Genomic DNA, 24597 nt, shown 5'->3' with positions numbered 1-24597 from the left:
TCTCTGTTAATGACATTGTTATTATCATGGATCCCTCTGCTCCACGAAGTTCATGGCTGATGGGCAAAGTGACCAAAACCTTTCCAGACAAGAGAGGTGTTGTACGGTCAGTTCAGCTTAAGACCAAGAAAGGCTTTCTGGAGAGACCTGTCACAAAGCTCTGCATGTTATTGGAGACATGTAGTTAAGGACTGTTATTAAAATACTGAAATATGAACATGGACTCCTGACCAATGCCGAAAGAAGATTTGCACATACACCTTTTTGGCTCCTTTTTGAAATGTATGTAATCATGTAATTGTAAGTGCACACCAACACAATTATGGGGCCGGTGTGTAGGAGCCATTCTTTAGTTACTGTTTTGTGCAAGTACTTTATTTTGACCACAAGGGCGTAGTAGTTTTCTGTTTCTGTTTGATTGGTTACCACACAGCAGCTGCCTCAAATGAGGGGATGATTAGTTTTGAGTGGAATGGTGGTGGGGAACACACAGTTCTTACCGAACGACAGCCAGAGAGAAAGCCAGTGATTTTTGCTTCAATCCAAATCAACTACATGGTGCATTTCTGTTTTGTTAATAACTTTCTTTTTTGTTACAATGAATGGGAACATCACCCAAAGAGATGACATCACTGTTCAGGAAAAGTGACATCACTGTTCAGGAAAAGTGACATCACTGTGTTCAGGAACAGTGATGTCACTGTTCAGGAACAGTGACATCACTGTTCAGGAACAGTGACATCACTGTTCAGGAAAAGTGACATCACTGTTCAGGAACAATGACATCACTGTGTTCAGGAACAGTGATGTCACATCTCCGAGGGCCTCTTTAACCTCAGACTCGACACACCAACAGGTTTTATTTATATTTCTTTATTGTGATTCAATTTGATCAGCTGGGTTCACAGGTGTCACAACCTCGTCTTTCACACGCCTTTCTCCCTCCTGCTGTTAGAAAAAGAAAGACTTCAGTTCCCACGAGCCTCAGCGTCCACCCGGAGAATCCATACACAGACTGGAAGACGTTCTGCCCCTCAGTTATATAATATAATATAATCAGGTTAAGGATCACTGATCTCAACAAAGCTTTGAATATAAATCATAACGTCAGCACACTAAGAAATTAAATCCTGGATATAAATACAAACATTAATGTTTTTTAATTAAATCTGATTTATTTAATGCAATATTTTAAGGTAGAATATGTTGTGAATTTTATTCTACCTTTCTAGAATAAATGTTACCTTCTGAACAACACTCCAAAATGTTGGATTAAAGTGGCACAAAAAGTGTACAAATGTCCGGATAATATGTTCAGTTTGCAGGAGAACTCTGTCTTTCAAGATTTGATAGAAATATTTGATATTTAATTATTTAAAGAATTATTATTGGATATATAGCTTAATTACAGAGCTGAGAAAGTGCTATTTAAAGTCTTAAACATGACAAATCAAATATCCGGTAACGTTATGAGCTCACCCAGCGTTTCCAACACTAAAGTTCAGGAGAGAAATCAGACTTTTTTAAACAAAAGTCTGAAATATTTGTAAAAAAACATGCGAATAAAATAACATCTCTAAATACATCTGAAAAAACTCCAAAGAGTAAATCTTGATTAGAGAAGATAAAAGAGTGAATGTTGGCCCCCAGCTGGTCTCTGGTCCTCTGAGTCTAGGTTCAGTTTTTGGTGATGTGCTGGTGAATTGATCGTCTGTTTGCATATTCCTCTAGTGCTTGGTGCTTATTCGCCGAGACCTCCTCAGGCCCCGCCTCCTGCGGTTCTGATTAGACCTCCAGGAGCGCAGGAAGTAGGCGTCGGGCCGGCTGCTGGTCTCCAGGTCGAACTGTCTCTGCAGCCGGAGGGCCAAGGCCCGGTCCTGCTGCTGGACCCGGGTCCTCCTCTTGTCCGGGTCCGAGTCCAGGTGCCGGGTCTTCTGCTGGCGCTTGCAGCCCCGCTGCGAGGCCGACCGGTCGGACTCCTTCCTCGGACTCTGGTTACAGGTCTGGATCCCGGAGTTCTTGGTGTACGCCGAGAAGGACCGCTTCCTGCCGCAGGACTCGGGGGGGTCCGAGCTGTTAATCATAGAAACAGGTTCAGTTAGTCGCTAAGGGTTCCTATGGTTCTGGGCTCTGGACCGTTACTCCTGGGTTCTGATTATCATCTCTGATAAATAGAGGGACTCACCTGGCCCGGCAGGCCGCCTCGCCGCAGCGCCCGGCGAGAGTCAGAGAGTCGGAGTCAGAGAGACGGAGAGTCAGAGACGGAGAGTCAGAGAGTCGGATGCTGGGCGGGTCGGCCCCCGCTCCGCCCGGCCGGCAGAGCTTCAGGTTCTGCCGGTCCAGCTCAATCTGCCTCCACTTCTGCAGCACGGCGGGGCCGGCCTCGTAGCTGGTGGGCCTCTGCAGGCCGCGGCGGCTCAGGTTCCTGGGGGTGGACTTCACCACGGTGGGCTGCAGCAGGCGGCCGTCCGGCAGCCGCTTGGGGGGGGTGCAGGGCGAACACACGATGGGCTTGAAGTGGTTCAGCTCCTCCGAGATGCTGTCGTTGCTCTCGGGGCTGACGGAGCGCTCGGGAGGGGGCGGCCGCGGGGGGGCGAAGGGGGAAGAGGAAGGAAGGAAGGGTCGCCACGGCAACCTGCGGTCCGAGGGGGGGGCTGAAGAGCAGCGACTGTTCTCTGACGAGAGGAGGATCCCTGCTGTGAAGCTGTGGCCCACCTGAGAGAAGGGGGTTCATATCGTATTACAGTATCATTATAATATACATTATTAAATGATATTATTATTAAATCAGATTATTATTAAATCATATTATTATTAAATGGTATTATTATTATATCATTATTATTATTAAATCATTAAATCATATTATTATTATATTATTATTAAATCATATTATTATTAAATCATATTATTATTAAATCATATTATTATTAAATCATATTATTATTAAATGGTATTATTATTATATTATTAAATGGTATTATTATTAAATCATATTATTATTAAATGGTATTATTATTATATTATTAAATGGTATTATTATTAAATCATATTATTATTAAATCAGATTATTATTAAATCAGATTATTATTAAATCATATTATTATTATATTATTAAATCATATTATTATTATATCATATTATTATTATATTATTAAATCATATTATTATTAAATCATATTATTATTAAATCAGATTATTATTAAATCAGATTATTAAATCAGATTATTATTAAATCAGATTATTATTAAATCAGATTATTATTAAATCAGATTATTATTATATTATTAAATCAGATTATTATTAAATCATATTATTATTAAATCAGATTATTATTATATTATTAAATCAGATTATTATTATATTATTAAATCAGATTATTATTATATTATTAAATCAGATTATTATTATATTATTAAATCAGATTATTATTAAATCAGATTATTATTATATTATTAAATCAGATTATAATAATAATAATTATTAAATTATATTATTTTATTATTATCTAAATTATATCAATATATGAAAATAGGAACATGTTGGGTAATGTACTCTGTCCATGAGGGGGGGGTGGGGGGCCTTTAGCCTCTCTGCTCGGTCCTCCAGCGGGTCACTGCAGCTCTGACTCCTCTGACCACCACTGAAGAAGAAATGCAGGTCAGCTGGTCCGAGTCATAATAATAAAAGTAAATAATTCCATTTAATAGTAAGGAATAAAACAAAAGATCAAAAACATAACAAAATAATATTAACATTAAAAAGAATAACAATAACAATAATAACAATAATAATAACAAAATAATATTAACATTAAAAAGAATAATAACAAAATAATAATAATAATAATAACAAAATAATATTAACATTAAAAAGAATAATAACAAAATAATATTAACATTAAAAAGAATAATAACAATAACAATAATAATAATAATAATAACAAAATAATATTAACATTATAATAATAATAATAACAACAATAATAATAATAATAACAGTAACAATAACAATAATAACAATAACAATAATAACAGTAACAATAACAATAATAGTAGCAATAATAATAATAACAATAATAATAATAATAAAAACAATAATAATAATAAAAACAATAATAATAATAATAATAATAATAAAAACAATAATAATAATAATAATAGTAATAATAATAATAATAGTAATAATAATAATAATAATAATAATAATAATAATAATAGTAACAATAATAATAATAATAATAGTAATAATAATAATAATAATAATAGTAATAATAATAATAATAGTAATAATAATAATAATAATAACAATAATAATAATAATAATAGTAATAATAATAATAATAGTAATAATAGTAATAATAATAATAATAATAATAATAATAGTAATAATAATAATAATAATAATAATAATAATAATAGTAATAATAATAATAATAGTAATAATAATAATAATAGTAATAATAATAATAAAAACAATAATAATAATAATAATAGTAATAATAATAATAATAATAATAATAACAATAATAATAATAATAATAGTAACAATAATAATAATAATAATAGTAATAATAATAATAATAATAATAATAATAATAATAATAATAATAATAATAATAATGATAATGATAATAATAATAATAGTAATAATAATAATAATAATAATAATAGTAATAATAATAGTAATAATAATAATAATAATAATGATAATGATAATAATAATAATAGTAATAATAATAATAATAATAATAGTAATAATAATAATAATAGTAATAATAATAATAATAATAATAATAATAATAACAATAATAATAATAATAATAATAGTAACAATAATAGTAACAATAATAGTAGCAATAATAATAATAACGTCTTACCCTGTGCAGGCGGCAGAGTGTTTGGTTTTCCGGATGAAGGCCGAGATGGTTCTGATCCTCCTGCTGAGCGGCTCCTCGTTCTCCGAGTCAGACAGAACTCCCTGAAAATAAATAATAGTTATTATAGGATTAAAAGTCTACTTTTCTTTTTATTTGACTTTTTTCTCTCATAGTATTTTGTTTTATTTCACTTTGTTCAGAATGTGACTTTTCTACAAATCTGGCGTTTTCTCATATGATAATTCACATTTTTCAAAATGTGACATCATTTCATTTTTCCCAAATGTATTGTTTTTATTAGAATTATTTTTCTGAATTTGACATTTACACAATTACAAATTACGATATCCAAAAACACATTTGTTTTCATATTGTTAGATCTTTGTTTTATCAATAAATTAATACGCTGTTAGTGGCTAAAAAACATCCGTTAAAGCCATATACGGATTATTTATTCATTAGTTTAAAACTAGGGATGCACTGATTGCAAAAATGTCAGCCGATGCCGATGTTAAGATTAACAATTTTACCGATGTCGATGGTTTATTATGTAAACTGTAATGGTTTACATAATAACCCCCCCCCCCCCCCCCTCCGAATGACTTTAAAGTTACGCAGACCCACAGTCACTGAAAAACGACGCCCTGACTTCAAATTTGGTCCGTCAGATTTCAAAACAACGACGCTAACTCGACTTCTCCCGGTCACGTAGCAAAACATAAACATCGGCGCCTGCCATCGGTGATGTCACCTTATTTTACAGATGTGCCGATGGTGGTAAATAGGGCTAACATCGGCCGATGCTGATGTGTCATCGATGTATCGGTGCATTCCTATTTAAAACCAATGAGATGTTTGCGACTCACTTCCTGTCCACAGTTCCTCCTCTTCAGCTCCTCTCTGTCCTCACACAGCTGCAACACAAACACTTTATTTACTTTATTATTATCACTTAATTTCTCCTGAGAATAAATATTAATATTATTTCAATGTGCAGAACAGAAGTCCTTTTACAGAAGGATCCAAAATATGACAGAAGGCTGAGAGCTTGATGGTCATGTTAACAGCATGGCAGAAAAACCCCTTCAAAATAAGTGTGCACACATGAACATTTGGAGTCCCTGCTGTTATCACTGAATCAAAGACACCACTGCTGTGTAACAACACACTTGTACAATATGTAAAATGGAAATATGTACGACAAAAGTTACTTGAAGATTGGAATACCTTTTAATTTGAAATGTTCTGCCATTTATCTAACAGTGTTTTATTTTGTGTCTGTATCTCTTTCTGTAACAATGTGAGTGTCCTCTGTGGAGTCAAGGTTTCTGATTCTGATAAACTCATCTGCATCATTATTAGTGTTTTATTCCTGGTTTGGATTTTGAGTGCAGAATGAATAGGGTGCGTTCACTGACCGCAGTAAAGCGGACTCACCTTGTGTTTCCCGCTCGCTCCAGATGAGACCTCACTACATTTTGGGATTAAAGCCGGAGACACGAACAGCTCTGGAGACACAGAACAATAAAGAATCTGATATCAACCGTATGCAGGGTTTCCATTATTACGATTATCGGACAAGATAAACACACACATGTTTTAATACTGCAAAAAAACACAATAAATATAAACATAAACACCAGAAATATAAATATAAAAAATCTATAAAATACACAATATCAAATACTTAAAACATAAGGTAAAATATAGAAGATTTACAGTAAGATATTAAAAAATATATTAAAAGTAATATAATAATTAAAAATAACATGATATTTATACAAACTAAATATAATATAATATAAAGTTGTCTCCTCATTACATTTTCTGGATTCATGTATTTAGTACTGTGTATTAACATGTAGTACTTTGTATAATATGTAGTACATGGGCTCCTACAGCTGTACATGTCTGGGCAAGTCCTTCAACAGACTTTACCCTGCAGCTCTAAACATGTTCAATACAAACATGTTCCATACAAACATGTTCCATACAAACATGTTCCATACAAACATGTTCAATACAAACATGTATATATTAGTACTTCTACTTTAAGTACAAGGTCTGAGTACTACTACTTTTCAAAGAACTAAGTACTTCTACTTTTATTCAAGTACAAGCTCTGAGTACTTCTACTTTTATTCAAGTACAAGCTCTGAGTACTTCTACTTTTAAAGATCTGAGTACTTGTACTTGTACTCAAAGCTGTGAGTACTCCTCCTCCTCTGTTTACCCGGGAAACCCTCTCCCCTCTCTGAACACTAGCTGTGTTTCCCCCGGTTGTCCGCATTAAACAGAACTAATAACACATTATGAGCCCAAGACCCGGTGATGATGCAGCGAGCTGTGAGCTGATGTTTACCCGGGAACACCCTCACCTCTCCGGCTGTGTCTCCTCCTCTCTCTAGTCTCTCTGGACCGGTTCCTCCCGACCGTCGCCATGTTGCCTGTCTCTCCGCTGACAACATACCCTAACCCCCGGAAGTGAAAGAGCGGTGAAGCAGATCCTCGCAGTGTTAGTTTTTATTTATTTAATCAATATCATTCATAAACATCCTATATTTTATATACATTAATATTTACGTCAGATATATACATATAGAAAATAATAAAATAAAGCTGAATCCATATGTTTCTCTCTTCATCTGACTAACGGAGGCTCCAGGGAAACTCCACTGCGCATGCTCTGTGGGCGCACATCCGGGTACTTCTGCTCTCCAGAGGGAGGCCGCTTTGGCATCATCGCCACTGAAGCAGCTTCAGGGATAAAGTCCCGCCTCCTCCTTGACTTCCAAACAAACGTAAACATTTGAAAAAACCCGGAAAAATGCAATTAAAATTGTATTTATAATAATTAAAAGATTCATGTTTTATTAATAACCCTCGAATTATTATGATTATTATTAATAATAATATTATTAATCACTGTATTATTTTCAGTAACATCCTAATTGAACTCCTATGGGTTTTATTTTGAAAGGTTTCCAGCAAGCGGCAGAAAACCGGAAGCAGACCGATTTCCCCACTGAAGAAGAAGAATAACAACAACAATGGCGGCGCAGTGAAGCAGCTTCAGAGACTTTAAGAACTTCAGGGACTTTAAGGACTTTAAACAGGTAATAACAACACCTGAAACCCGAGAGATTTCACATCTAAACAGTGAGGAAACTTTGATGAAATGAAAGCGAACTCCTTCAGAGAGTCTGAGCTGTAGTTTGTGTCCTTGAGGTCAAACTATCTCCAATATGCTAATTTATTTATCTTTATTTTATCAATAGAAGAAACACAAAGGAGGTTTTCAACAGGACTCTTGACATGTAAATAATGGATAAAATAATGAGTTTATCTTTTTTTAATGGGGTTTCTAAGGAGTAAAACGATCTAAAGGTTGACCTCTTAAAACATGTATTTTACAGAAAGTATTATATTTTATGATTCTTTTTGGTTTTCTTGAATGAGTAAAATCCGTTAAAGTTGACAAATAAATATGAAATAAATGTAAGGATAAATTAACGGTAAAAGGGTGTAAAGTATAAAGCCCTGCAACCCTACGCTGTAGAAAAAACACAATACATTCAAACCCTGCAGTAAGAGTACTAATACCACCCTGAAAGTACACTTTATTATATAATCTGATGTGTGTGTGTGTGTGTGTGTGTGTGTGGTATAATGTGTGTGTGTGTGTGTGTGTGTGTGTGTGTGGTTTAATGTGTGTGTGTGTGTGTGTGTGTGTGGTTTAATGTGTGTGTGTTATTATATGTTGCAGTAGCTGTGATGCCGGCTCGGCCCCTGGTCCAGGTCCTGCGTCTGGGCCTGAGGTCCTTCCCGGAGACAGAGGTCCTGCAGCAGCAGCTGGTTAGCCAGCACCGGTCCGGCCCGGCCCACACTCTGCTGCTGGTCCAGCACCCCCCCGTCTACACCACCGGCCTGCGGCACGCCCCGTACCCCGGGCCCCTGCTGGAGGGCCTCCGCCAGCGGGGGGCCGACGTGCAGCGCAGCAACCGGGGGGGGCTCATCACCTTCCACGGGCCGGGGCAGCTCGTCTGCTATCCCATCCTGCACTTGGGCAGCTTCAAGAAGGTGCTCCAATGACGTCTGAATCACGTCATCAATGTTTACTGGAGTTTAAATTGTGTGTGTGTGTGTGTGTGTGTGTGTGTGTGTGTGTGTGTGTGTGTGTGTGTGTGTGTGTGTGTGTGTGTGTCCTCAGAGTGTGCGTTGGTATGTGTGTGAGTTGGAGCAGACCATCCTCTCCGTCTGCAGCCGGTTCGGCCTCGAGGCGTCGACGTCTCCTCACACCGGAGTCTGGGTCCGAGACAACAAGATCTGCGCCATCGGTACACACACACACACACACACACACACACACACACACACACACACACACACACACACACGTTACTTTCCCTCTGCTCAATGATCAGGGAATTATTACAGTTTTTTACAATTGCTTAAACACAATTTGGGAAACTATCCTGGTTTTATCAAAATACTTAACACAACCACACACCCAAACTGCAAAATACCTCATATATGCTGCAAAATGAAGCACTGCAACCAAAACTACATATACCATTATGAAAATCTAACTTTTGCACCAAACAGCACACACTTCATTCATATTACCAGTGTGAAGTCTCACCAACTACACACAGTTGGGCAAAATGTAAAGCACTAACCTCTTTAGTAAGCTTGGCCATAAAAGTAAAATAGTTCAAATCGTTGAAATTCTCAGATTGTTCAGATACACACACATGCTGCTTTATTTTTTATTTCTCACCTAAAAAGTCTATGCAAAATATGCACAGCAGATACATTGGAGTGAACAAAAATATGCTAACAAAAAACAGTCAACTGAAAAAGAAAATGACAGAAAAAATATATATGAAAAAAGAGGCGAGAAAAATACTGTAATTAGGCAGCATCTTGCGGCATAGCTGGATCTGGCCACAACGCCGAGTCCACATCACAGGCAATATCCTGCCTTGCCAGACATCGAGGGAAGAAGCGCCTTGAGTGCCTTATCCATCCCTGAATCGCACCCACATCAATTTCATCACATGCCTCTTCCATAGCCTGCAAAAGAGGCATGCACACAAAGGGCTGCCGGTCGTAAACCTTCCACCGCCATGCTGAAAAGAACTCTTCTATGGGGTTCAAAAATGGTGAGTATGGTGGGAGGTATTGCACGACAAATGGTGGGTGGTCAGCAAACCAGGTTTGGACTGGGGCTGCACGATGAAAACTCACCGTGTCCCAGACTATAACATACCTGTTCCTTCGATGCTCTGCATCATTCATACACTCTGGTGGTATGAGAATATTGTGGAGTCTGTCCAGAAATGTGAGACAATGGGCTGTGTTGTATGGTCCAAGGTTGGCATGACGGTGGAGGACACCATGCGTATTGGAGATGGCAGCGCACATTGTGGTGTTCCCACCACGTTGGCCAGGAACATCTATAATGGCTCTGTGGCCAATGACGTTCCTTCCCCTTCTTCTGGTCTTTGCTAAGTTGAACCTAGCCTCATCTACAAAGATGAACTCATGCGGGATTTCCTGAGCATCCATTTCCAGAACTCCCTAGAAACAAAGAACAAAAATCAGTCAACACGGTGTTATCCAGTACACTGGGAAACCATGGTGCATGTAGTGTACTGTAGTCAATGTTGTACTCACATATGCTCTTCTGAGCTCTTTGTGTCTTTGAGGGTTTCTCTCAAAAGGCACCTTTTAAAGTGGTTTCATACTGATTTGGTTTCGCTCGAGAACGTGAGCCAATGTGGACAAACTGACTGTTGAATGTTGTTGAATACGGTGTTGTCTTGGATGATGTGACTTCGAATATCTCTTAATCTGATTTCATTACTTTCCAAAACCAAGTTTACGATGGCAGCTTCCTGTACCCCGGTGAACATTAGGCCCCTTCCTCCACCCTGGCTGCGTCTCTCAGTCCTTTAGAAAAAACTAAAACATAGGGCACTGCAGCCTGAAGATATTTCCCCCACAGTGGAGTAAATGGTACAGGAAACGTGTACACTAAGTGTATGACATCAGCCATTCATGAAGTAAACAGGTGTCACCCAACTGATACACTATGAAATGGCGTGTACTACAAAGAGTGAAAGAAATGTTGGTTGCATACCTGTGCTCCAGTCTAAATGTCCGGATGACAGAGGCGACAGTAAAACGGCTCAAGTTGGGCTGCTCTCTGTCCAGCCTCTGGCATTGTCAGCCCATGGTTGATGACCTGATCAACTCAGGTTGCTCTGATTTCATTTGAAAGTTGTTGTCTTTGGCCATGAACTCCTCTACCAGCTCTCCCCCTACCTCTCATTCTTCCTCCTCCTCTCATTCTCACCCTTCCTCTTCCTCTATCTGCGACGTTTTCCATTGCTGTTGTAAAAAACAGATGCTCACCTGTGGTGCTTTTATAGTGCTTACTTCCTGATTGAAGTGCTAACAATTAAGCATTGAGGTGTTTGGCCACGTGGCACATATTTTGGCCAATTAGCTCATGAAGTGTTATTTTGAATGGCAGTGATTTGATATGGCAAACATGTGACTTTTGTTGTGTCTTATGCAGAGACCCGTGTTCAGTGCATTTAAAAAGTGCCATTTTGGATTGCAAAATGTGTGTAAAGCAGAAAATGTGTTTAGAGTTCTGGAGACTTGAGAAGAGGTTTTGCTCTCTGTGTGTCAGTTTAAATAATTGTGCTATGCATGTCATTTTAGTGTCTTAGCAACTGTGAAAAATACGCCAAGTTTATAAATGAGGCATAGAGTATAGTGATGAAGAGGATGATAGGGGAGCTTTAAGTGAATCTCCCCTGCCTTGTTTCCCTGCAGGGATCCACTGCAGCCGATACGTCACGTCTCACGGTCTGGCTTTGAACTGTAACACTGACATGTCGTGGTTCGACCACATCGTGCCGTGTGGCATCGAGGGCAAAGGTGTGACGTCGCTGAGCGCCGAGCTGCAGAGGGACGTCAGCGTGGAGGAAACCATCCCCCACCTGCTGGACGCCTTCAGGGAGCGCTTCCACGTCCAGCTGACGGACACACCTACACCGGACAATGAGCGGGGGGGAGGAGGATCGATGCCGTAGAACCTGACCTCAGACAACACGTGTCAGATAACATGCTGCTAACATGTTAGCTCAAAACTTACAGAGCGGGATGGAGGAGGGTCGACAGCGGGATAATTCAGTGTGAACTGGTTTAAGATTTGATTTGCAACACTCTTTATGTGAGAAGCTCCAAAGCAGCTCCGAATGAGTACCTTCAATTAATGGTTCGGGGTTAAACACACATCTGAGTTGATAGAGGTTTAATTTGTGGGCTCTAATGGCGTGTTTCTTCATGTATTCAGTACACACAATATCATAAGGCTGTTAGAAAGATAAATGAAGGATCTTTAATGGGTTTTTTAAACTAAAGGTCCTTTAAACCAACAAACCTCATCTCAGGGACCAGGGGCCACATATAATGAAACCAGAACGCCTCGTTCTACATTTCTGTTTGTTCACATGTTGAATATACATTATTAAAAGTATAAATGTGTGTAAGGTAAATAAAGTGTCTTTAATTTATAAACAAGTTCTTGATTTTATTTCATTAAACGAGCTGTTCTAACCTGGAGCTCCGCTGCCCCCGTGTGGCGATAACAGGAAGTCCACCTCACTGCAGGAGGGACTTCTGTTGTGAGGTGAACTGCTTTTGTATATACAAATGGAAGTTGTTGCATGTGTAATAAAATGCATATCTGCAGAAATGATGTTTGTTGGTGTAAAGAAAAATGTGGTGCAGTTCAACACTTCTATAAAGTTGACTTGATAAAAATAATAGAATATTCCGTGGATTGAATAAATAAAGACTGCTACAAATAGTCGATCAGCAGAACACATATATTGAAATCAATCAACCCTTAAAGTAGTGTTTTGAATGCTGCGTCAGAACACAAAATATTATCCTGGAAAATAATTCAGTTGCATGATGTAGGAAGGGTGCTTTTATTTTGTAAACAGACCGGATGTAGTGTGTGTGTCAGGTGACTGAGGATATCAGTTACCCTGCAAGTGGAAGGCTCTCCACTACTGGTTATAATGGGCAGAACATCCAGGTCTTCACATGATGATAGAAAATTCACCCTTCAATTTAAAAACTCAAAAACTGAATTAAAAATATGATTATTTTAGAAAAGTATTTCATCCACAAAAGTAAACAAAATAAGTATTAAATTGTGCAAAAGTAAAAAGCCCAACCTATTTAAACATTGCTACTCATCTTACTCACTCACTGATGTGTGTGTGCCTGTCTGATGTTTTGGAATATGGTTTAATAAAGTTTGGAGGGGGAAAAAAGTCAGCATTCCGTTAGCTCCTGCAGCTTTAGCTCGTGGCTAACATTAGCCTCGGAGCTCCAGAGAGGGAGGCGTGTTCTGGGTCAGGAGGCCGAGCAGAGAGCAGCAGAGGCGGCGTCACTTCACCTCTGTGTGTCGGTCAGCATGGAGGACCTGAACTCCCGGGCCCAGAGATCCGGAGACCCGCAGCTAAACCGGGCGCTGCAGCAGTGGCTGACCTGGGACCAGGTGAGAGAACCAGACCGCCCCCCTAATGAAACATCATTCAAACTAACCGTGCATGTTGGCCACAACAAGCAGTCTGACTGGGTTCAGGTTGTATATGTTACAGTTAGTAGGACTGTGTGGCTGAATCGGCACATATATTCCTCGGTAAAGCTGTGTGAGTTACACCGAGAGTCTGGGTCTGTGGCGCGGTGCTCTGCGGGGCTCAGAGGCGCTACAGGCGGGGAGGAGAAGCCGGTGCTGCTGATATAAAATATAACATTTATTATGAATAAAAACTCCTGGGTTTATCTGCTGTGTGCCGATATGTTCACCTCAACAACCAGCTTCAGAAAACCCGCAGAAGCAGACCTCCTAATGTGAGCCATGACGTCATTACGAGAGAAACCCTTCAACTTTCTGGTTCCAAAAGGGAGCTCTGAGTGTGGACCCACAGGCCTGTGTGTGTGTGTGTGTGTGTGTGTGTGTGTGTGTGTGTGTGTGTGTGTGTGTGTGTGTGTGTGTGTGTGTGTGTGTGTGTGTGTGTGTGTGTGTGTGTGTGTGTGTGTGTGTGTGTGTGTGTGTGTGTGTGTGTGTGTGTGTGAGAGAGAGAGAAATATACTTTATTAATCCCAATTAAGTATGAAGTCATTAGAGTAATGTCATTTGCGTTTTATTATTTCTGATGCATTTTTTGTATCTATTTAAGTCATTAGTATTAATTAATTCAATATTTATAAAGCACAATATTTTGTTTTTTCATTTGTTATTTTTAAAATATGTATTTAGTTTCTTTATTGCAAACAGAATATATTTCTATTCATATTTGATTTATTTCTTAATATCAAATTGAATACTTCTTTTATACTGACTTTTATTTTTGCAGTAACGTCATGTAGTTTATTTTTCACACACACACACACACACACACACACACACACACACACACACACACACACACACACACACACACACACACAGTTTTTAAAGGTCACGAGTGTGTGTGACCCCTGGTTAAATGTCAGCAGCTCCGAAAAGCACCTGAGAGCTGACTGTGTGATTTATTAAGAGTTGTTAGTGTATTATTCTCAAACAGAGAGCACGCTGGGTCTTTTATTTATTTACACTTTATTACAAATTAAATAATTCATATTTGGGATGTATTTATTGTTATTTACTAGTTGTTTTTATTTATGTATTAATTTATTGCTTTATTTTATAATCATGATCTGTGTTTGAAAGATTAATAAAACAAGAGCAGGTTTTGTTTTGGAAATGATTTGTTCCCTACATATTTTATTTATCATTTCTAGTCATTTTTCACTTTATTTTTTAGATATTTAAACAATAATCTTCCGGATATTATAATCAAAAATAATGTGGAAAAGGCCTGAATCTGTAAAAATGTAAATAAAGTTCATCAAAAGGTATCAGCAAATCCTTTGTATCATTTATTAATGTATAAAATAAACTAATGTGTGATAACTCTATTAATCTATAAAATACATATTAAGTAATTATTTTGTATCTTCTGTGGTGCAGAACGTGCGGACGCGGGCCCAGGTGGATGCGCTGGTGTCGGGGGGGCGGTGGGAGGAGCTTCGGTCGAGGCTCTGCAGCCGGATGAGCTTCGGCACCGCCGGCCTCCGGGCACCGATGGGAGCCGGGTTCAACCGGGTCAACGACCTCACGGTCATCCAGTCCACACAGGTGAGGCTACACAAGTGTTCCTCCAGGTGTTCCTCCAGGTGTTCCTCCAGGTGTTCCTCCAGGTGCTGGGGGTTATTATCACACAGTACATTCAGCTGTGTTGTTAGTAGTGAAGAAAAGTGTGTGTGTGTGTGTGTGTGTGTGTGTGTGTGTGTGTGTGTGTGTGTGTGTGTGTGTGTGTGTGTGTGTGTGTGTGTGTGTGTGTGTGTGTGTGTGTGTGTGTGTGTGTGTGTGTGTGTGTGTGTGTGTGTGTGTGTGTGTGTGTGTGTGTGTGTGTGTGTGTGTAGGGGCTGTACTCGTACCTGGCCAGGTGTTGTGCAGACGTGGGCAGCAGAGGAGTGGTCATTGGTTTCGATACGAGAGGACAGGAGGAGAGCGGCTGCAGCAGCATCAGGTGAACAAGAAAGACAAACAAAATTCACGTGAAAGAGATTTCAGAAAGCAGGAGGAAGGTGACCCCTCAGGTGAACCCTTAGGTGAACCCTGCATTAACGCCCACCCCCCCCTGTGTTTGTGAGGCTGGCCCGGCTGGCGGCGGCGGTGATGCTCAGCAGAGACGTTCCCGTCCATCTCTTCTCCGCTTTCGTCCCCACGCCATACGTGGTGAGGACACACACTTCCTGTCCACTGCGCTGTGTGTGTTTGTGAGTTATTAAGTGTGTGTGTGTGTGTGTGTGTGTGTGTGTGTGTGTGTGTGTGTGTGTGTGTGTGTGTGTGTGTGTGTGTGTGTGTGTGTGTGTGTGTGTGTGTGTGTGTGTGTGTGTGTGTGTGTGTGTGTGTGTGTGTGTGTGTGTGTGTGCAGCCGTACGCTGTGAAGAAGCTGGGCGCTGCAGCCGGGGTCATGATCACGGCTTCGCACAACCCCAAAGAAGACAACGGGTACAAGGTGGGTTTATTATTATAAAAACAGGGTCTGCTCTGATCCAGGAACAGGTTTATAGAGTTCCTCCTGAGGGGGGGGGCTCCTTCCACCAATCAGGAGAGCAGGAGTGGGTTTGAGGGGTCCCACTCCCAGAGAGGAAGCAGCGAGCTGATTGGCTGACACCGAGCAAAGTGCACGTGATGGAGTGTCTGGTTTAACCAAGGCCTGGATGTAGGAAGGGCCTGAACCCCCCACAGCTCCGTACACCAGCACCAGGGTCTGGAAGAGGATTCTGGCAGCTAGTGAAGGGAGTGGGGGAGAGGTGTGGGAGAACTCGGGGGGGGTGGGGGTGGGGGTTGAAGACCAGTCGGGCTGCAGCATTCTGAACTACCTGTAGAGGTCGGAGGAGGTCTGCAGGTAGACCGGCAGGAGTGGGACAGTCGTGGAGGTTTGAGAGGACCAGAGCCTGGACCGGGACCAGGGTTTCCTCCGGGCGTGTAAGAGGAGTTGACAGAGTTAGTGTTACATGGCATCAACACCCCCCCCCCCCATGTGTACCTCTGTGTTAAAGTGTAAGACCATAGCGTTGTTGGTGACCCCCCCTCCCTGCAGGTGTACTGGGGTAACGGCGCTCAGATCTCCGCCCCTCACGATAAGGAGATCCTGAGGAGCATCGAGGAGCAGCTGCAGCCCTGGAGCGCCTCCTGCTGGGGGGAGGAGGAGGCGCAGAGCAGCCGGCTGAGGACCGACCCCCTCCCCCAAATCAACCATTGCTACATGGAGGATTTGAAGACCCTCTGCTTCCACAGGTGAGGGGGGGGTGCATCAGTACATAGCATCACCACAAAGCTAAGCTAAAAGGGTGTGTGTGTGTGTGTCTGTGTGTGTGTGTGTGTGTGTCTGTGTGTGTGTGTGTCTGTGTGTGTGTGTTTGTGTGTGTGTGTGTCTGTGTGTGTCTGTGTGTGTGTGTGTGTGTGTGTCTATGTCTGTGTGTGTGTGTGTCTGTGTGTGTGTGTGTGTGTGTGTGTGTCTGTGTCTGTGTGGTGTGTGTGTGTGTGTAGGGATCTGAACGGAACCTCACCTCTGAAGTTCGTGCACTCCTCGTTCCACGGGGTCGGTCACGTCTTCGTTCAGAAAGCCTTCCAGGCGTTCGGCTTCGCTCCTCCGATCCCCGTCCCCGAGCAGAGAGACCCCGATCCAGACTTCCCGTCGGTGCACTGCCCCAACCCCGAGGAGGGGGAGTCGGTCCTGGTGGGTAGACAATCAAAGGCTTTATTCCTGTGGTGGGATCTTCATTCCTCGGGAGATGAGTTACTGGTTCCTCAACTCCTCTTTGTTATATTTAATAAAGTCCAAACACTCTGACCATCACAGAGCTCTGCCCAGCAGCTCCCAGTCCCACCATAGAGGACAGCGTCTGCTGGTCCCACCAAGGACAGGGTCTGCTGGTCCCACCATAGAGGACAGGGTCTGCTGGTCCCACCATAGAGGACAGCGTCTGCTGGTCCCACCATAGAGGACAGGGTCTGCTGGTCCCACCATAGAGGACAGCGTCTGCTGGTCCCACCATAGAGGACAGGGTCTGCTGGTCCCACCATAGAGGACAGGGTCTGCTGGTCCGCAGTTTATCTGTTTTAATATCATAGTGATTTCCCTCCCCAGGAGCTCTCTCTCCTCCTGGCCGAGCGGGAACACGCTCACATCGTCATGGCGACGGATCCCGACGCCGACCGGTTGGCTGTGGCAGAGAGATCTGATGGGTAAGGTTTGCTGAAAGGCACTGCAAGACTAGGTGCTAGTGCATGTCAATGGTCTGCAAAGGCTAAAATCCCAGTGTTCCCACCAGAGGGAGTCTCTCTCCCACTCTCCTTCAATAACTACGTTTCACCTTTCCTCTCAGAATGAAACTTTTCCCGGGTTTTTTTCTTACTTTTAAAAATGTCTATTTTCTCATTGTTTTAACTCCTTCATCCGGCCCCAATCATCTCCCTTTAAAAATTCACCCACATTTTTCCTTTTGATTTTCTTTTCTCCAAATTTCGACTTTTTTGAATTTCCGACTATTTCTTCAAAATTATCGCTTTTTCCCAAAGATCCGACTGATTCAGGACTGGACTGGGTCTCTGGTGTTTCAGGACTGGACTGTGTCTCTGGTGTTTCAGGACTGGACTGTGTCTCTGGTGTTTCAGGACTGGACTGGGTCTCTGGTGTTTCAGACTGGACTGTGTCTCTGGTGTTTCAGGACTGGACTGTGTCTCTGGTGTTTCAGGACTGGGTCTTCTCTGGTGTTTCAGGACTGGACTGGGTCTCTGGTGTTTCAGGACTGGACTGGGTCTCTGGTGTTTCAGGACTGGACTGTGTCTCTGGTGTTTCAGGACTGGACTGTGTCTCTGGTGTTTCAGGACTGGGTCTTGGTGTTTCAGGACTGGACTGGGTCTCTGGTGTTTCAGGACTGGGTCTCTGGTGTTTCAGGACTCGGTCTCTGGTGTTTCAGGACTGGACTGTGTCTCTGGTGTTTCAGGACTGGACTGGGTCTCTGGTGTTTCAGGACTGGACTGTGTCTCTGGTGTTTCAGGACTGGGTCTCTGGTGTTTCAGGACTGGGTCTTTTGTGTTTCAGGACTGGACTGGGTCTCTGGTGTTTCAGGACTGGGTCTTTGGTGTTTCAGGACTGGACTGGGTCTCTGGTGTTTCAGGACTGGACTGGGTCTCTGGTGTTTCAGGACTAGACTGGGTCTCTGGTGTTTCAGGACTGGACTGGGTCTCTGGTGTTTCAGGACTGGACTGTGTCTCTGGTGTTTCAGGACTCGACTGGGTCTCTGGTGTTTCAGGACTGGACTGGGTCTCTGGTGTTTCAGGACTGGACTGTGTCTCTGGTGTTTCAGGACTGGACTGTGTCCCTGGTGTTTTTCAGGACTGGACTGGGTCTCTGGTGTTTCAGGACTGGGTCTTTGGTGTTTCAGGACTGGACTGGGTCTCTGGGGTTTCAGGACTGGGTCTCTGGTGTTTCAGGACTGTGTCTCTGGTGTTTCAGGACTTGGTTTTTGGTGTTTCAGGACTTGGTCTCTGGTGTTTCAGGACTTGATCTCTGGTGTTTCAGGACTTGGTCTCTGGTGTTTCAGGACTGTGTCTCTAGTGTTTCAGGACTGTGTGTCTGGTATTTCAGGACTTGGTCGCTGGTGTTTCAGGACTGGGTCTCTAGTGTTTTAGGACTGTGTGTCTGGTGTTTCAGGACTTGGTTTTTGGTGTTTCAGGACTGAGTCTCTGGTGTTTCAGGACTGTGTCTCTGGTGTTTCAGGACTTGGTTTTTGGTGTTTCAGGACTTGGTCTCTAGTGTTTCAGGACTTGGTCTCTGGTGTTTCAGGACTGTATGTCTGGTGTTTCAGGACTGGACTGGGTCTCTGGTGTTTTAGGACTGGACTGGGTCTCTGGTGTTTCAGGACTGGACTGGGTCTCTGGTGTTTTAGGACTGGACTGGGTCTCTGGTTTTTCAGGACTGGGTCTCTGGTGTTTCAGGATTTGGTCTCTGGTGTTTCAGGACTGGGTCTCTGGTTTTTCAGGACTGGGTCTCTGGTTTTTCAGGACTGGGTCTCTAGTGTTTCAGGACTTGGTCTCTGGTGTTTCAGGACTTGGTCTCTGGTTTTTCAGGACTGGGTCTCTAGTGTTTCAGGACTTGGTCTCTGGTGTTTCAGGACTTGGTCTCTGGTTTTGCAGGACTGGGTCTCTAGTGTTTCAGGACTTGGTCGCTAGTGTTTCAGGACTGTGTCTCTGGTGTTTCAGGACTTGGTCTCTGGTGTTTCAGGACTGCGTCTCTAGTGTTTCAGGACTGTGTGTCTGGTGTTTCAGGACTTGGTCTCTGGTTTTGCAGGACTGGGTCTCTAGTGTTTCAGGACTTGGTCCCTAGTGTTTCAGGACTGTGTTTCTGGTGTTTCAGGACTTGGTCTCTGGTGTTTCAGGACTGTGTATCTGGTGTTTCAGGACTTGGTTTTTGGTGTTTCAGGACTTGGTCTCTGGTATTTCAGGACTGTATGTCTGGTGTTTCAGGACTGGACTGGGGTCTCTGGTGTTTTAGGACTGGACTGGGTCTCTGGTGTTTTAGGACTGGACTGGGTCTCTGGTTTTTCAGGACTGGGTCTCTGGTTTTTCAGGACTGGGTCTCTGGTGTTTCAGGATTTGGTCTCTGGTGTTTCAGGACTGGGTCTCTGGTTTTTCAGGACTGGGTCTCTAGTGTTTCAGGACTTGGTCTCTGGTGTTTCAGGACTTGGTCTCTGGTTTTGCAGGACTGGGTCTCTAGTGTTTCAGGACTTGGTCGCTAGTGTTTCAGGACTGTGTCTCTGGTGTTTCAGGACTTGGTCTCTGGTGTTTCAGGACTGGGTCTCTAGTGTTTCAGGACTGTGTGTCTGGTGTTTCAGGACTTGGTCTCTGGTGTTTCAGGACTTGGTCGCTAGTGTTTCAGGACTGTGTCTCTGGTGTTTCAGGACTTGGTCTCTGGTGTTTCGGGACTGTGTGTCTGGTGTTTCAGGACTTGGTCTCTGGTTTTGCAGGACTGGGTCTCTAGTGTTTCAGGACTTGGTCGCTAGTGTTTCAGGACTTGGTCTCTGGTGTTTCAGGACTGGGTCTCTAGTGTTTCAGGACTGTGTGTCTGGTGTTTCAGGACTTGGTCTCTGGTGTTTCAGGACTTGGTCGCTAGTGTTTCAGGACTGTGTCTCTGGTGTTTCAGGACTTGGTCTCTGGTGTTTCAGGACTGTGTCTCTGGTGTTTCAGGACTGTGTAACTGGTGTTTCAGGACTTGACCTCTGGTGTTTCAGGACTGAGTCTCTGGTGTTTCAGGACTGAGTCTCTGGTTTTTCAGGACTGAGTCTCTGGTGTTTCAGGACTTGATCTCTGGTGTTTCAGTACTGTGTCTCTGGTGTTTCAGTACTGTGTCTCTAGTGTTTCAGGACTGTGTTTCTAGTGTTTCAGTACTTGATCTCTAGTGTTTCAGGACTGAGTCTCTGGTGTTTCAGGACTGAGTCTCTGGTGTTTCAGGACTGAGTCTCTGGTGTTTCAGGACTTGATCTCTGGTGTTTCAGGACTGAGTCTCTGGTGTTTCAGTACTGTGTCTCTAGTGTTTCAGGACTGTGTTTCTAGTGTTTCAGGACTTGATCTCTGGTGTTTCAGGACTGAGTCTCTGGTGTTTCAGGACTGAGTCTCTAGTGTTTCAGGACTTGATCTCTGGTGTTTCAGGACTGAGTCTCTGGTGTTTCAGGACTGTGTCTCTAGTGTTTCAGGACTGTGTAACTGGTGTTTCAGGACTGGGTCTCTAGTGTTTTAGGACTGTGTGTCTGGTGTTTCAGGACTTGGTTTTTGGTGTTTCAGGACTGAGTCTCTGGTGTTTCAGGACTGTGTCTCTGGTGTTTCAGGACTTGGTTTTTGGTGTTTCAGGACTTGGTCTCTAGTGTTTCAGGACTTGGTCTCTGGTGTTTCAGGACTGTATGTCTGGTGTTTCAGGACTGGACTGGGTCTCTGGTGTTTTAGGACTGGACTGGGTCTCTGGTGTTTCAGGACTGGACTGGGTCTCTGGTGTTTTAGGACTGGACTGGGTCTCTGGTTTTTCAGGACTGGGTCTCTGGTGTTTCAGGATTTGGTCTCTGGTGTTTCAGGACTGGGTCTCTGGTTTTTCAGGACTGGGTCTCTGGTTTTTCAGGACTGGGTCTCTAGTGTTTCAGGACTTGGTCTCTGGTGTTTCAGGACTTGGTCTCTGGTTTTTCAGGACTGGGTCTCTAGTGTTTCAGGACTTGGTCTCTGGTGTTTCAGGACTTGGTCTCTGGTTTTGCAGGACTGGGTCTCTAGTGTTTCAGGACTTGGTCGCTAGTGTTTCAGGACTGTGTCTCTGGTGTTTCAGGACTTGGTCTCTGGTGTTTCAGGACTGCGTCTCTAGTGTTTCAGGACTGTGTGTCTGGTGTTTCAGGACTTGGTCTCTGGTTTTGCAGGACTGGGTCTCTAGTGTTTCAGGACTTGGTCCCTAGTGTTTCAGGACTGTGTTTCTGGTGTTTCAGGACTTGGTCTCTGGTGTTTCAGGACTGTGTATCTGGTGTTTCAGGACTTGGTTTTTGGTGTTTCAGGACTTGGTCTCTGGTATTTCAGGACTGTATGTCTGGTGTTTCAGGACTGGACTGGGGTCTCTGGTGTTTTAGGACTGGACTGGGTCTCTGGTGTTTTAGGACTGGACTGGGTCTCTGGTTTTTCAGGACTGGGTCTCTGGTTTTTCAGGACTGGGTCTCTGGTGTTTCAGGATTTGGTCTCTGGTGTTTCAGGACTGGGTCTCTGGTTTTTCAGGACTGGGTCTCTAGTGTTTCAGGACTTGGTCTCTGGTGTTTCAGGACTTGGTCTCTGGTTTTGCAGGACTGGGTCTCTAGTGTTTCAGGACTTGGTCGCTAGTGTTTCAGGACTGTGTCTCTGGTGTTTCAGGACTTGGTCTCTGGTGTTTCAGGACTGGGTCTCTAGTGTTTCAGGACTGTGTGTCTGGTGTTTCAGGACTTGGTCTCTGGTGTTTCAGGACTTGGTCGCTAGTGTTTCAGGACTGTGTCTCTGGTGTTTCAGGACTTGGTCTCTGGTGTTTCGGGACTGTGTGTCTGGTGTTTCAGGACTTGGTCTCTGGTTTTGCAGGACTGGGTCTCTAGTGTTTCAGGACTTGGTCGCTAGTGTTTCAGGACTTGGTCTCTGGTGTTTCAGGACTGGGTCTCTAGTGTTTCAGGACTGTGTGTCTGGTGTTTCAGGACTTGGTCTCTGGTGTTTCAGGACTGAGTCTCTGGTGTTTCAGGACTGAGTCTCTGGTTTTTCAGGACTGAGTCTCTGGTGTTTCAGGACTTGATCTCTGGTGTTTCAGTACTGTGTCTCTGGTGTTTCAGTACTGTGTCTCTAGTGTTTCAGGACTTGATCTCTGGTGTTTCAGTACTGTGTCTCTGGTGTTTCAGGACTGTGTTTCTAGTGTTTCAGTACTTGATCTCTGGTGTTTCAGTACTTGGTCTCTGGTGTTTCAGGACTGAGTCTCTGGTGTTTCAGGACTGAGTCTCTGGTTTTTCAGGACTGAGTCTCTGGTGTTTCAGGACTTGATCTCTGGTGTTTCAGTACTGTGTCTCTGGTGTTTCAGTACTGTGTCTCTAGTGTTTCAGGACTTGATCTCTGGTGTTTCAGTACTGTGTCTCTGGTGTTTCAGGACTGTGTTTCTAGTGTTTCAGTACTTGATCTCTAGTGTTTCAGGACTGAGTCTCTGGTGTTTCAGGACTGAGTCTCTGGTGTTTCAGGACTGAGTCTCTGGTGTTTCAGGACTGAGTCTCTGGTGTTTCAGGACTTGATCTCTGGTGTTTCAGGACTGAGTCTCTGGTGTTTCAGTACTGTGTCTCTAGTGTTTCAGGACTGTGTTTCTAGTGTTTCAGGACTTGATCTCTGGTGTTTCAGGACTGAGTCTCTGGTGTTTCAGGACTGAGTCTCTAGTGTTTCAGGACTTGATCTCTGGTGTTTCAGGACTGAGTCTCTGGTGTTTCAGGACTGTGTCTCTAGTGTTTCAGGACTGTGTAACTGGTGTTTCAGGACTGGGTCTCTAGTGTTTCAGGACTGTGTGTCTGGTGTTTCAGGACTTGATCTCTGGTGTTTCAGGACTGAGTCTCTGGTGTTTCAGGACTGAGTCTCTGGTGTTTCAGGACTTGATCTCTGGTGTTTCAGGACTGTGTCTCTGGTGTTTCAGGACTTGATCTCTGGTGTTTCAGGACTGAGTCTCTGGTGTTTCAGGACTGTGTCTCTAGTGTTTCAGGACTGTGTAACTGGTGTTTCAGGACTTGATCTCTGGTGTTTCAGGACTTGATCTCTGGTGTTTCAGTACTGTGTCTCTGGTGTTTCAGTACTGTGTCTCTAGTGTTTCAGGACTGTGTTTCTAGTGTTTCAGGACTGTGTGTCTGGTGTTTCAGTACTTGATCTCTAGTGTTTCAGGACTGAGTCTCTGGTGTTTCAGGACTGTGTGTCTGGTGTTTCAGGACTGAGTCTCTGGTGTTTCAGGACTTGATCTCTGGTGTTTCAGTACTGTGTCTCTGGTGTTTCAGTACTGTGTCTCTAGTGTTTCAGGACTGTGTTTCTAGTGTTTCAGGACTGTGTGTCTGGTGTTTCAGTACTTGATCTCTAGTGTTTCAGGACTGAGTCTCTGGTGTTTCAGGACTGTGTGTCTGGTGTTTCAGGACTGTGTTTCTAGTGTTTCAGGACTGTGTCTCTAGTGTTTCAGGACTGTGTGTCTGGTGTTTCAGTACTGAGTCTCTGGTGTTTCAGGACTGTGTGTCTGGTGTTTCAGTACTGTGTCTCTAGTGTTTCAGGACTGTGTCTCTAGTGTTTCAGGACTGTGTGTCTGGTGTTTCAGTACTGAGTCTCTGGTGTTTCAGGACTGTGTGTCTGGTGTTTCAGTACTGTGTCTCTAGTGTTTCAGGACTGTGTCTCTAGTGTTTCAGGACTGTGTGTCTGGTGTTTCAGTACTGTGTCTCTGGTGTTTCAGGACTGAGTGTCTGGTGTTTCAGGACTGTGTGTCTGGTGTTTCAGGACTGTGTGTCTGGTGTTT

The 24597-nt window shown here is 42.9% G+C and overlaps 3 protein-coding genes across 5 annotated transcripts in view; 2 read left to right on the top strand and 1 right to left on the bottom strand.

Moving 5' to 3' along the window:
* Positions 1-863: 863 nt before the first annotated feature.
* Positions 864-7544, bottom strand: rnf169 (ring finger protein 169). Its single transcript, XM_063906907.1, has 7 exons — positions 7258-7544; positions 6317-6387; positions 5746-5793; positions 4880-4980; positions 3556-3643; positions 2186-2715; positions 864-2073 (listed from the first exon to the last, which is right to left on the bottom strand). The coding sequence occupies exons 1-7, from the start codon at positions 7319-7321 to the stop codon at positions 1728-1730; spliced, it is 1248 nt and encodes a 415-aa protein (XP_063762977.1). The 5' UTR covers positions 7322-7544; the 3' UTR covers positions 864-1727.
* Positions 7545-7859: 315 nt separating this feature from the next.
* On the top strand, positions 7860-12478 carry lipt2 (lipoyl(octanoyl) transferase 2). Of its 2 annotated transcripts, none has more exons than XM_063906915.1 (4): positions 7860-7995; positions 8646-8959; positions 9090-9216; positions 11729-12478. In XM_063906915.1, exons 2-4 carry the CDS (start codon positions 8654-8656, stop codon positions 11986-11988), a joined length of 693 nt encoding a protein of 230 aa, XP_063762985.1. In that variant the 5' UTR covers positions 7860-7995; positions 8646-8653; the 3' UTR covers positions 11989-12478. The 2 variants fall into 2 exon arrangements, with proteins under 2 accessions (XP_063762985.1, XP_063762987.1); XM_063906917.1 differs by having other exon boundaries at positions 7884-7995; positions 8637-8959.
* A 421-nt stretch (positions 12479-12899) lies between these two features.
* pgm2l1 (phosphoglucomutase 2-like 1) overlaps positions 12900-24597 on the top strand; it is a 16261-nt gene continuing 4563 nt past the window's right edge. The window contains exons 1-8 of one of the 2 annotated variants that reach the window (XM_063906885.1): positions 12900-13469; positions 14988-15155; positions 15443-15549; positions 15674-15758; positions 15958-16041; positions 16630-16826; positions 17079-17268; positions 17680-17777. In XM_063906885.1, coding sequence (XP_063762955.1) covers positions 13386-13469; positions 14988-15155; positions 15443-15549; positions 15674-15758; positions 15958-16041; positions 16630-16826; positions 17079-17268; positions 17680-17777 — 1013 coding nt within the window. In that variant the 5' untranslated portion in view covers positions 12900-13385. The remainder of the gene's footprint in view (positions 13470-14987; positions 15156-15442; positions 15550-15673; positions 15759-15957; positions 16042-16629; positions 16827-17078; positions 17269-17679; positions 17778-24597) is intronic. The other variant, XM_063906884.1, reaches the window with a different exon arrangement.

This window comes from Eleginops maclovinus, chromosome 18 (assembly GCF_036324505.1).
Source record: "Eleginops maclovinus isolate JMC-PN-2008 ecotype Puerto Natales chromosome 18, JC_Emac_rtc_rv5, whole genome shotgun sequence".
NCBI classification, from domain to species: Eukaryota; Metazoa; Chordata; class Actinopteri; order Perciformes; family Eleginopidae; genus Eleginops; species Eleginops maclovinus.
This window is presented reverse-complemented; position numbering and strand designations above follow the sequence as displayed.

Bases quoted from the DNA above. Each gene is read 5' to 3' on its own strand.
- rnf169 (XM_063906907.1), bottom strand. From the start codon at position 7,321: ATGGCGACGGTCGGGAGGAACCGGTCCAGAGAGACTAGAGAGAGGAGG. The intron at 2,716-3,555 runs GTACATTACCCA...CCCTTCTCTCAG, and splicing joins ACCCCCCCCTCATGGACAGA to GTGGGCCACAGCTTCACAGC. The intron at 2,074-2,185 runs GTGAGTCCCTCT...TATGATTAACAG, and splicing joins GAGGCGGCCTGCCGGGCCAG to CTCGGACCCCCCCGAGTCCT.
- lipt2 (XM_063906915.1), top strand. From the start codon at position 8,654: ATGCCGGCTCGGCCCCTGGTCCAGGTCCTGCGTCTGGGCCTGAGGTCC. The intron at 8,960-9,089 runs GTGCTCCAATGA...GTGTGTCCTCAG, and splicing joins ACTTGGGCAGCTTCAAGAAG to AGTGTGCGTTGGTATGTGTG. The intron at 9,217-11,728 runs GTACACACACAC...GTTTCCCTGCAG, and splicing joins CAACAAGATCTGCGCCATCG to GGATCCACTGCAGCCGATAC.